We start from the raw sequence: 13,093 nt of genomic DNA, 5'->3' as shown, positions 1-13,093 counted from the left end.
GCAGCTAATTATATGCTCATTCTTCAGCATTATTGTCTACATGCATCCGCAGTTGCACATGAGGAAAAACCCAGCGAACTGAAAGCAACTTCAGCAAAGACTAAAATAAAAGATGGAGATGCAGGTGCAGAATGTCATATTCTCAGAAATGCTATATTGGTTTTAACACCTTCAGACGGAGTTATTTCAGACATATAGTCCAGACAGATTCAATCAAAGGTAACGTTCCTTGTTTTGCACAAACGGTACTTTCCTTTCGTGCATTCTCTACCTTATGGGATGTCTTGAGAGGTCATCAGAAACAGACAGCTTAACAAGGTCATCAAAGGCTACAAGTATCAAAGGTTATAAGTATCAAAAGGTTTTGACTGCATGTACTAAGTAGCACATATTGTATTGTTGCACATAATATGTAATGCTTTCAGATAATTAGTAAGCAATAATGCTTGTAGATAATAAATTTTCCATTACAGTTTCATTGTGCAGCCATAGATGAGTGTGTTACGTCTAAACAACTGACAAGTCCTTAGATCATCAGTGACTTAAGTTTCCCATGAATACATCCACAAATTTGAGAAGTGTGAACGTAAGGTGATTTCCAACAGATGAACACATACGTGAAGACCCTGTACTGTGTATATATTTGTTGGATACTGACTGATGCTGTTTCAGGCGCCACCCTTTACACTCAAGAGGAAATTTCATCACCTGTGTGGTTCTGTAACAGAGACAACAAGCCTGTCTAAAGAGATCAGACTGCAGATGTCTTCACTGGTAATAATCCTTATTTTTGTGCTTCTGTTTGAAGGTAATTATTCTGATTTGCTCCTTTTATTTATATTTATATCTATAATTTCTATATAGTGTGCATATATATATATATATATATATATATATATATATATATATATATATATATATATATATATATATATATATATATATATATATATATATATATACACAGTTGAAGCATGGGAAAAAACAGTCTTGCACAAATAGTTATTACTGATTGTTTCAGAAAGTATTTTAGTTTCGTCTTTCTTATCGTAACTCTTTTCATTTTATTTTATTCAGTGTCAAGATTTCCTATTACACTGATTAAAAAAAATAAAAACAGACTGCCGTATGTTTACTATTTAGGAGTAACTTTAAAGTAACCAAACATGAAAACAGTGAAGTGTTCCTTTACACACAGAAACACAGGTTTATAACAAGCTTGTTCTTCATATTTGTACATTTTTATTTTATTTATTTATTTATTTATTTATTTATTTATTTATTTATTTATTTATTTATTTATTTATTTATTTGTTTGTTTGTTTATTTATTTATTTATTTATTTATTTTGCAGCAGGCATCAGTGAAAGACACTATGTCTACTGCAGAGTTGGAAGTGATGCCGTTCTGCCCTGTGGCAATGTTTCCTCATCTGACTCCACATGCTCCTCCATTAACTGGCTTTACAGTAGAGATTCAATGTCTTCCGCTATAATAGGGGTTGAAGATGGAAATGTTAAACAGAACTCAGTCAGAGCTGGCAGACTGAGTCTGAGCAGTGACTGCTTTCTGATCATCAAAAACGTCACTGCTGAGGATGCTGGTTATTACACCTGTCGTCCTGAGAAGACCTTGAAACAAGAAACACTTGTGCAACTGTATATTCTGACCAGTGAGTATTTTGACTTCAGTGGTGCTTAACTCAGTTCATTCATGTAGCTCCTAACATTGCTTTTTTTCCTCAAATTCATTCCACACTCACAGTTCATGTTTTGTAGGGGTTATAGTATGTAAGTTTTTAAAAAAAAAAAAAAAAAAACAATACAAACTCTTTCAGTACTAATTCTCAAGAGCAATGTTTTATGGCACATAATGTTAGAAAAAATGTCTGCAAAGGAGGTTAGTCTTCCTACAGCTACACTGTAAAAAAATAATAAATCAGAGGGTGAAAACCAATGATTTTTCATGAAAAATTGTAATTTGTTTTCTTTAACAGTAATTAAAATACAGTTTTAACACTTAATTTGTCATTATTTTAAATATTTTCATGCGTAAAATCAATGAAAAATCTATGAAGATGGTTGGATGTGAATAAAACAACTCAGTACTGCAGAAAAGTGCTGTTGATAGTTGGGTTTATTGCAAACTTTATGTAAAAAGAATCTTGTAGAAAATGTCAAATTGCTGTTGGAACACTAGTGATTCATTTTGATAGTGCAAGAATGGAATGTTAATTTTAGGTGTAGTGTGAGTTTTGTACACCCAAATGTACATGGAAATATTATACATTATATATTTGTATATTTAGCAGCTCTTGAGTGCTAAAAAAAATATGTTGAATGTTAAAATTAAAACATGTATTTTTGAAAAATCTAAGTAAACTGCAGTTATTGAACAAACACTTATGATTGGAGTTAAAATTATAATAAAAACTGTTCATTTTAGAATATATCACAATATAATTTTTGTAGTAACGGGGGCTATGAAACTAGATCTGAAACATTTGACTGATTAATCCATTAAGTGGTTTTGCTTTAGTAGCTGAGAGAGTAGACTGTATCAAGAGAAGCAGATATTGTCAAAAAAAAAACTATATGAATGTTTTCCTGATATGTTCAGTGTCAGATTTTTTTCATCACACTAATAAAAAACAAATCTCAAATTTGACCTCAGAGACAATTTTAATTTAAAAAAAAAATGACAAAAAATCCCTCCCTTCTCCTCATAGTGTAATTTTTTTCACTGATGAAGACTGTAAGATGTGTTTAAATGCTGTCAGGCATGACATTTTGGTGTGAAACGTGGGACCAGATTTCATCTGCTGACTTATTTTCTCTCAGTCTCTCCATCTCCACCAGATGTTGATCCAAAGACAGATGATGAGGTCACATTAAAATGCTCCCTGTTGAGATACGATGGACTCGGTCCTTGTCCACTGAACAGCATCCGTTGGGTGGATGAGAATGGAACCCTACTGCGTGGTGAAGGTGTCGGGTACAAGTTTAAAGGACAAACAAGCTGCGTTTCTCTTCTGACTGTGAAGCATCAGAGCAGCCACAACAACAGAAGATACACCTGCCAGTTTATTGAGGAAAACAGTGTGAAGATAGATGCTCACTACACACCTGTCTTCACAGGTAACACACAGAAAAATACAAAAAACACAAGATTCTGGTAACATGTAAACATAAAGTGCAAATATTGTAGTTACACGACTGATCATACAAAATTACATCAAAATAGTATTATTTAAACTAAGTGTAGATGACACACACATTGTGGTTGCTTTGTTTTACTCTCTGATTAAAGTGTGTACTTCATCACCTGACATGTTTTCACCTCCTGACCTCAGATTCCACAGATCAGTCTCCAACTTCATCCATCTACTACATCATGTTGATGCTTCGCATTGCAACACTGGTCCTGATGCTTGGAATCACAGTTGGTGTGATCACATATAGAGGTAATTCACATCATAACAGCACCAGTTGACATAAATCAGACAATTAAAATGTAATTGTATGTTTCATTTCTTTTCCAGGAAGGAAAAAACTCCCTGAAGACACCAATGTGAGTTAAAAAGAACCTAACTGATCTGATATGCAAAATATTTTTTCTTTTAAAAATACATAGACTGTAGATGGCCTTGATGAATGTAAGTTCACACTTCCCAGTATGCTAATAGGGTAATTTATAGTTTGTTTATAAGCTCCATTAAGATTCTTCTTCTTTACAACAGTATTTGTTGTGTTTTATTTCACAGGTTCATTTTGTTGCTGACACTGGTGGTGACACAGTCGACTATGAAAATGTAGGAGATCATTCTGCTGCTGCAGCGCTGCACTGAACTTCAACTTGCTGGGAAACAGGAGCCATTGCAATTATTTTAATCTAATTTTATAAGTGGCAGAAGCTTTGAGATCAGAAAATAAGATTTGCTTTCTCTTCATGTTGTGTTATTTGTCTCTCTCTGTCACATTATGCCCAACTTCCATCCTCCCAGTCTCATAAAGTGATCTTTAAATCTTTTGAATATTACCCAAAATACACCGTTATCCAGTTCAAACAGTAGATGTTTCATCCTCTATATATTACTGAACCCCATTTACTTAGAATTTGGCAGAATGTGTACGATTACTGCAATGGGCATCAATTTAAGGAAGTTCTCCTGTCAATAATGTTGTTTCATTTTGTGTTTCACAGTTGTTGGATTCAGGAAATTGTGTAACAGTTAATCTGAACTGGTCTCACTTGTGTCACATCATTTGAGGAAGCCAAATAATAGATAAGAAGTAAATATAACTTCTTCCTTGTAACTATGATTCATTCAAATGAAATAAACCTGAAAGCCACATTTCAAGGCTCAAGGTATCTTTATTAGTCTCCCTTGGAGAAATTTGTCTTGGATCTGTTGCACAGACAACATACACCATTCATACAACAATAAAAATAACTAACATTCAGAAAATAAATAAACAAATAAATGAAATAAAACATGCAATGCATCATCACATCGGCTAATAACAAAAGTGCAATGTGCAACTCAGTATTAAGTATAAAAACAATGCAGAACACAACCCTTACATACAGGTTATCTGGATGACCTTGCTGGCTTCCTGTCCTTCTGTTTGTCTTAGATAATCTGTTCATTAATGAGCTTCACTGACAGAGGGATGAATGAGTGTTTGTACCGATTGTGTTTGCATAGTGGGACCCTGTACCTTCTTCCTGAGTTAAGCAAAATGTATTTGGGGTGCAGTGCATGAGAGGTGTCTGATAAAATATTGTGTGCCTCTCTGAGGGTCCTTTGTTCGAACAGTTCTTGAGGGGTGCTGGACTTCCAATGACTTTCCCTGCTGTTTTTAGCAGATTAAGTATATGAGCGTTTGACTTCACAGTCAAATTTCCGAACCAGCTCGTGATGACATATCATAACACAGACTCAATTGTAGCTCTGTTAAAAAAAAATCAACATAATACTTTTACAGACACCAAACAGCCTGAGTCGATGGAGGAAATGCATGCGCTGGTGGATTCGGGCACAGACACTCGCCACCTGCATATTACAGCTTAAGTCATCGTAGATATGCACACCTAGACATCTGTATGACCGGACCAGCTCAATGTTGCACTCATGTACAGCCACAGAGCTGTGATCTCCCCTTGCCCTGGAGTCCATCAGCATCTCCACTGTTTTTCTTGTGTTGATCTGCAGTTGGTGAGCATCACACCAGTTCACAAACACATCCACTCCAGGTCTGTGGCTGCTTCAGTTGTCGCTGGTTTATAGCAGACTAAGTATTACAGTGTCATCTGAGCATTTCACCACATACTGGTCCTGCTTGAAGCTGACACAGTCATTAGTGTACAATGTCAATAAAAATGGTGAAGTGACACATCACTGAGGGGCCCCAGTGCTGCTTAGTGCAGTATCAGAGAAAACAGAGTTAATTTTTACTTGTTGTGGCCTGTTTGACAAAAAAGAGCAGCATGCATGACTTGCCTGGCTTGAACTCCATTCTTGCCCACTGGATGTTTTCCTGGAGTTTCTGAAGCAGGCGTCTAGTGCATGGTTTTGTTGTGATGATGGTCATGTCGTCCAAGTATGCTCTAATTGGTGGAAGACGCAGGTCACTGTTGGTCCTCTCGCCTCCGACTACCCAACAAGATGCACGTATGATCAACTCCATTGCCATGACAAATGCCAGACGGGAAATTGTGCAGCCTGCCATGATGCCAATTTTCAGATGCTGCCAGGCAGTGGTGTCATTCTCAGATGTTACACAGAACTGGAGATCCTAAAAGTAGCTCTTGACCAAGAAGGATCTGATCTAACAGATCAAGAATGGTCACAAGCTTGTCTGCTAGCTCAGACCCAATCAATAAATACAAATTCTAAATTATTGCAGTTCAAATGGTTAAACAGATTATACATAACACCTGTAAAATTACATCACTTCAACCCTAATATACCTGACTCTTGCTTGAAATGTAGGGACTTCAAGGGAACTTTATTTCATTGTATGTGGGAGTGCCAATATATTTTCTCATTTTGGGGTCAAATATTGAACAGTGTTGGTCAAATTATTGGCAAGCAAATTCCTTTAAATTCCAAAATGTGTTTATTGAATATTTACCCAAAAGATTGTAATTTTTCAAAGAATGTCAAATCCCTGCTGAATATTTGTTTCCTAGAAGCAAAAAGATATAAGGTATAGCAACTTCATGGAAATCAGATACTCCTTGTACAGCGTCACAATGGTTAAAAGGAATGATTTTTAATCTTGCTTTGGAAAAGATAAGCTATGCAACAAAGAACAGACTGGACAAGTTTAAAGAAATATGGACTCTTCTACGATTTCCTTCAGAAGAACAATATTCCTATCGATGGCTGGAAGGATGACATAAGCTAACTTGATTATGTTTAATATGTATTGTTTTATATAATACTACTTTTATTACTACGTATTTTATGTATTTTTGTTTTATTTAATTTATTTATTCTATTTTTTAAAAAAACTTAATTTATGTATTTTTATTACTTTTTATTGCTGTTTTTGTGCCTCGTTTTTAGTTTTTTTGTTGTTGTTTGTTCTTCTTTTGTAAACAAAACAAAGAAAACCTGAATAAACACGTTTAAAAAAAAAAAAAAGAAGGATCTGATCACTGTTCCCTCTAAGCTGCGCGCGTGCGCAATTGCGCACTGCTGACACGGTCTCCGCGCACAGAAAATCTGCACTGCGCACAAAAAAAAAAAAATCCAACCTAAATTGTAAATAAAATAAACACGTAACAATTCATTCTGTGCTATTTTTCAATGTGAGTCAGTGAGTGACCGGTGACTGGCTGCTGCAGCCAATGATGCGATTCACATATGTATTTACCATAGACTGTATATAATATACATGAGTAGATAGGACACGCCCCTTTGAGCTGCGTGCTACAGCGAGGCTAAGCTAGTGGGGGCAAAGTTTCAGTGCATTCCGTTGATGTAGACGGCGTGAAAACGGAAACAAGAAGTATGCCGTCTCACTGTGCTGCATACAATTACACACTACGTCGTACGATTGAGACAAGGAAACTTGGAATGACTTTTCATAGGTAAGGATAGTTTTTGGCTCTTTTTTCATTATGAAATCTTGTTGAGAGCTTCCAGTCTATGAGAGCTAACTAGTTAGCCACTAGCAAAACGCTGAGAAACCAACTCTGATCATTGGCAGCTCCGTAGTCAGAAACGTGAAGCTAGCGACACCAGTGACCATAGTAAAATGCCTCCCAGGGGCCAGAGCGGGCGACACAGAAGCAAATTTGAAACTGCTGGCTAAAGATAATCGTAAATACAGTAAGACTGTTATTCATGTCGGCGGTAATGACACCCGGTTACGCCAATCGGAGGTCACCAAAATTAGTGTGGCATCGGTGTGTAACTTTGCCAAAACCATGTCGGACTCCGTAGTTTTCTCTGGACCCCTGCCTGATCTGACCAGCGATTATATGTTTAGCTGCATGTCGTCGTTTCGCCGCTGGGTGTCTACGTGGTGTACTGCAAACGACGTTGCCTTTATAGACAATTGGAGCTCTTTCTGGGGAAAACCTGGTCTGATTAGGAGAGACGGCATCCATCCCACTTTGGCTGGTGCAACTCTCATATCTAGAAATATGGCTGATTTTATTAGAACTCCTAAAGCATGACAACCCAGAGTTCAGACCAGGATGCAGAGTTGTAGTCTTCCACACCTCTCTGCAGTTTCCTCTCAGCTGTCACCCTCCAGTAATTCAGTTAGCTTTATTGAGACTGTGTCTGTCCCTCGACCACAAAAATTCAATAAATTAAACAATTCAAAAATAAACAAAATACATAGTAATCATAAAAATGTAATTAAAATTAATACCACTATTTCAACTGAGCGAAGAAACAGGACAATTAAATGTGGTCTGTTAAATATTAGATCTCTCTCGTCTAAATCTCTGTTAGTAAATGATTTGATAACTGATCACCAGATTGATTTGTTCTGTTTGACTGAAACCTGGTTGCAGCAGGAAGAATATGTTAGTCTAAATGAATCAACTCCTACTAGTCATACTAACTGTCATGTTCCTCCAATCACAGGCCGAGGAGGAGGAGTGGCAGCAATTTACCTCTCTAGCTTAAAAATTAACCAGAGACCTAAACCTCTAGTTACAGTTCATTTGAAAATCTTACTCTCAGTCTCTCTCATCCAGATTTAAAAGCTCAGAAACCAGTTTTATTTGTTGTTGTATATCGTCCTCCTGCTCCTTACTCTGAGTTTTTATCTCAATTCTCAGACTTTTTATCTGATTTAGTGCTCAGCTCAGATAAAGTCATTATTGTGGGTGACTTCAGCATTCATGTTGACGTGGACAGTGACAGCCTTACGACTGCTTTTAATTCAATATTAGACTCAATTGGGTTTTCTCAACATGTAAATAAACCAACTCATAGTTTTAATCATACCCTTGACCTCGTTCTGACTTATGGCATAGAAATCAAACAGTTAACAGTATTTCCCCGGAACCCTCTTCTTTCTGACCATTTTATGATAACATTTCAATTTACAACAATAGATTGTATAGGAGTTAAAAATAAATATCATTACAGTAGATGTCTGTCTCACAATTCGGTGACTAAATTTAAGGAAATAATACCCTCTCTATTTAGTTCAGCACCACTTACTGATAAAATGAGAGGGAAATATTATAATTTTACCCCCACAGAAGTGGATTATATTGTTAATAATGCTGCAGCCTCACTGCGTACAACACTTGATAGTGTTGCACCTGTAAAAAAGAAAGTTCTATCTCAGAGAGGACCTGCTCCTTGGTATAATTCCCAGCTGCGGACTTTAAAGCAGGCGTCCCGAAAGCTGGAAAGGAAGTGGTACTCCACTAATTTAGAGGAAGTTTATGTAGCTTGGAAAATAGTCTAGTAATTTATAAAAAAGCTCTTCGTAATGCCAGGACAACATATTATTCATCTTTAATAGAGGAAAACAAGAACAACCCCAGGTTTCTCTTCAGCACTGTAGCCAGGCTGACAAAGAGTCAGAGCTCTGTTGAAACTTGTATTCCTTTAGCTTTGAGCAGTAACAACTTCATGAGCTTCTTTACAAATAAAATTATTACGATTAGAGAAAAAATTACTCTGGCCCTTCCTACAAATGTCACAGATGTATCATCGAGTACAGATACTTTAGAATCGGCTGTAAGACCAGATGGATATTTAGAATTTTTCACTCCCATACATCTCTCTGAACTAATTTCAGTAGTTTCTACATCCAAACCATCGACATGTCTTTTAGATCCTATCCCAACTAGACTGTTCAAGGAGGCTTTACCTTTAATTAATTCCTCAATGTTAGATCTGATTAATCTCTCCCTAGTAACAGGCTATGTGCCACAGGCTTTTAAGGTTGCTGTAATCAAACCTTTACTTAAAAAGCCCACTCTAAATCCAGATGTTTTAGCCAACTATAGACCAATTTCCAACCTCCCATTTCTCTCCAAAATTCTGGAAAGAACAGTTGCAAATCAATTATGTGAACATTTACAAAGGAATAGCTTGTTTGAAGAGTTTCAGTCAGGCTTCAGAGTGCATCATAGCACAGAAACAGCTCTGGGGAAAGTTACTGATGACCTTCTCATAGCGTCAGATAATGGACTGGTCTCTATACTTATTTTATTGGACCTTAGTGCAGCATTCGATACAATCGACCACAAACTTTTATTACAGCGACTAGAACATTCTATTGGCGGACACCCTCTCTATTTTTAAGACCGGGCTTAAAACCTTCCTCTTTGACAAAGCTTATAGTTTGGGCTGACTGGGGGACCCTGACGGGGTGAGCTGGTGTTTTCATTTGCAAAACTGACTTCCCCTCGACGTCCCTTTAGTTTGCCCCTAGTTATGCTGCTATAGGCCTAGACTGCTGGGGAACCTCTCTTGATGCGCTGAGCCCTTCTCTAACTACCTATGTATTTACTATATATACCATTATTGCATTACACTCACTGTGTTTCTTTCTGTGTCCTTTCTCCGAGTGTCCCTGGTCCCAGAGCTGGATGCTTCAGATGTGTGGTTGTTCTCCCACCTCCAGCTGCCCATTTCCACCGATCTACTCTGCATTGCCTTTACTATACTTGATTTGCTCATCTACATATTTTTGAATTTACCACCAGCTATATATGTAGTATATTTAATGCCAGAGCCGTACACCATAGCAGTAAACTATAATTAGTTTCCCTGTTAGTTGTGCTTTGCATGTATCATCTGTCTTATCATGCATGTGTTATACTGTGTGTTTTATGGTCCTTGTGTCCCCCCCACCTCTCTATCTCTACCTCTACCCCTCTACCCCTCTATCTCTACCCCTCTATCTCTATCCCTCTACCTCTACCTCTCTACCTCTTCTGTCCCTCTCAACCCGCCCGGCCAGCAGGCAGATGGGTCCCCCCACATTAGAGCCGGGTTCTGCTTGAGGTTTTTTTCTCTGTTAAAAGGGTGTTTTCCTTACCACTGTTGCCTTTTGGCTTGCTCTGGGGGTCAGGCATATGGGTTCTGTAAAGCGTCTTGAGACAATTTGACTGTAATTGGCACTATATAAATAAAATTGAATTGAATTAAGGCGAGCTAGCAGCTTGACAACCAAATACGATTAATAGTAGCTGTAGTATAGTTGTACAAGCAGTAGTAGTAATACTAAAAGTACAAGCAGCAGTAGTAGTATAAACAGATGTTAGTCATAGAAGTAGTATCAGCATTTGTAATAGTATTACAAGTTGTAGTAGCAGTGCCAGTATCAGCAGCAGTAGTTAGTGTACTACCACTACTACTACTAGTAGTAGTCACATTGCTATTACTACCACCAATACTACCAATAGTACTTATAAAGCCTAACTCTTGTATATCCAGATTACCATCTATGTTCTTCCTCCAAACCCATTTTATGATTGGGATTACAGGCAGTTCTTTAGGACTGCTCTCAAATAAGTGAAATGTTACTAAACAAGGTTATACTTATCAAATTAAATAGCTCTGGTCTCCAGTATATTGGCGAATTCGGTTCTTTGTACTTAATTTATTAGCATGATTTCTTTTTAATATGTTGTCTACAGACTTAATTACTTCTCTGTCTACTTTTCTTACTCCATGTAGGTTTCCCAGAGACTATGGGTTGAGGAGGAATTGGAAGTTTGTCGGCTTAGACCTGGTGTCATTCCATCAGTGTTAAACTTCCCGGCTTATCTTGGAAGAGTACGTGCCAGAAAGACCACGACCAAGCAGCCTTGAGATCTTAGGCAGCGTCTCCCTGAGGTGGGTGTCGACGGTGTTCACGGTCAGGTCTGTGGTAATCCCGTCAAAAAACAAAACAGAAAAAAATCTAGATTATAAATCAACATGTAACCAAAGCACTCTGTGTATAACGCCATAGTATAGGATGTAGTTCAGAAAATGTCAAAGTATAGTATACTTTACTCAAGAATAACATAGTATGGCCTGTAGTTCATAGTATAGCATGTCGGCAAAAAAAAAAAAAGCCCATAGATTATTATGTGGTTCAAAAAGCACAAAATGATAGGATGTTGCCTAAAATTGTCATGTATGATATGTGGTTCAAAAATGTCATAGTGCAGTATATTGTCAAAATAGTATGTAATTCAAGAAAACATCAGAGTATAATATGTCATCTAAAAAATGCCATAGAATAATAATTTCATTGCACAAGTAAAAGTATAGTAACTTTTAAAACTGTTCAAATTCGTATATGTTGCTAAAAAAAAAAAACTAAAAAAACTAAAACAAAAAAAAGTCACAGTAATATGTCAATTAAAAAAGCCTATAGTATAGTGTGTCGCCCAACAAACATCATAGTATAGCATGTTGCTCTAAAAACGTCACAGTATAGCCTTTGGTCCACAGCTGTCAGTAGGTGAGGAGCAACACAAAAACAGTCCAAACGCTGGTTTCCGGAGGGTTAGACGACAATTTATTTGAAAGAGTAAGTTTACAACAACACAACATGTGAGGGGGTTGAAAACAAATGGGTGTTAGAAAAATAAAAATAAATAAACAGAACTAAAAGTGAACTTCATGTTGACATTGATGGGCATTCCAACCAGGAACAAAGTAAAAGATAATCAATACGAAAAAAACCTCTTACTGTTCACCTCTTAAAACCCCAAAACACACCACAGTAGCACCCTAAACTAAAACTACCAATGGGTTTCCTTTTTTTCCTTTCTGAACAATTCAAAGGTCCCTCTCTATCTCCCCACACATCCACCAACCACTGGAACACATCTCCAAAGTTCTGCCGGGCCAGCTCAGCTTCCCCTCAGAAGAAGTTCCACCAGATGAAGGAGCCTTTTGAGAGGCAGCTGGCATCGTGATTGGACTGTACTTTGGTCTGTTCTAATCCAGCTTCAGCTCCAGAGACGGCAGGTGGGACGAGTCAACGGAGGCCGGGTGGACGAAGGCATGCAGCTGAGTACAATCCAGAAAACAACAGAGGAGGAGTGCAGTGACCCAGAGCCAGAACAAACAGAGTAGCATCGTATGTCTCTCAGAAAACATCATAGTATAGCCTTTGGTATGAAAAAACGCCATCATATACATTGTATATTGTACAAATAACAAGTCAAAGGAAAGAGACATACATTGTAGAATTGTAGTAATTGTGGGCTGACTGATTTACTGATTATCAGTATTTTATTTTTTACTGATTTACGGTAATAAATACATTTAAAAATGGTGCTACTTTGGCTCTGAACCTTTATCTACCTGTGGTCACTCTGTCCTCTGGAGTGATTTGATTGGTTATGCGTCACGAATAAAAGTCCTTTAACTTAACATCTGTAAACAAAACAAAAACGTATCAACAAAGTTTCCTGTTAGAGTTTGTGTTCTTCTAAGTTTAACTCAAGATTTTAAATACTTTCATTTACTGTAAATGAATATCTACTCCAAATGTCTCACTAATAATCATTATCAGCCTTAAAAACCCACATAACACCCCTTTATACTCGACCACACTTAGTACAGTCCGGTTCCCCCTTCTATAAATCTGCTTGGAAT

The 13,093-nt window shown here is 37.2% G+C and overlaps 1 protein-coding gene and 1 long non-coding RNA gene across 2 annotated transcripts; both read left to right on the top strand.

Annotated features, from left to right (window-relative positions):
- Positions 1-743: 743 nt before the first annotated feature.
- LOC111566936 (uncharacterized) lies at positions 744-4,354 on the top strand. Its single transcript, XM_055016068.1, has 6 exons — positions 744-808; positions 1,355-1,672; positions 2,841-3,137; positions 3,353-3,463; positions 3,542-3,570; positions 3,764-4,354. The coding sequence occupies exons 1-6, from the start codon at positions 763-765 to the stop codon at positions 3,845-3,847; spliced, it is 885 nt and encodes a 294-aa protein (XP_054872043.1). The 5' UTR covers positions 744-762; the 3' UTR covers positions 3,848-4,354.
- Positions 4,355-6,867: 2,513 nt separating this feature from the next.
- On the top strand, positions 6,868-12,792 carry LOC129350211 (uncharacterized). The gene is made up of 2 exons (XR_008603561.1): positions 6,868-11,332; positions 12,275-12,792. It is a non-coding gene; the product is annotated as an uncharacterized LOC129350211 (long non-coding RNA).
- The last annotated feature ends 301 nt before the right edge of the window (positions 12,793-13,093 follow it).

The sequence above is a fragment of the Amphiprion ocellaris genome, chromosome 12 (genome assembly GCF_022539595.1).
Source record: "Amphiprion ocellaris isolate individual 3 ecotype Okinawa chromosome 12, ASM2253959v1, whole genome shotgun sequence".
In the NCBI taxonomy this organism is placed as follows: domain Eukaryota; kingdom Metazoa; phylum Chordata; class Actinopteri; family Pomacentridae; genus Amphiprion; species Amphiprion ocellaris.
This window is presented reverse-complemented; position numbering and strand designations above follow the sequence as displayed.

What these genes read in the sequence shown, in the direction of transcription:
- LOC111566936 (XM_055016068.1), top strand. Translation starts at nt 763, where the DNA reads ATGTCTTCACTGGTAATAATCCTTATTTTTGTGCTTCTGTTTGAAG. An exon ending in TTTTGTGCTTCTGTTTGAAG is followed by an intron (nt 809 to 1,354) that starts GTAATTATTCTG and finishes TTTATTTTGCAG; the next exon opens with CAGGCATCAGTGAAAGACAC. An exon ending in GCAACTGTATATTCTGACCA is followed by an intron (nt 1,673 to 2,840) that starts GTGAGTATTTTG and finishes ATTTTCTCTCAG; the next exon opens with TCTCTCCATCTCCACCAGAT.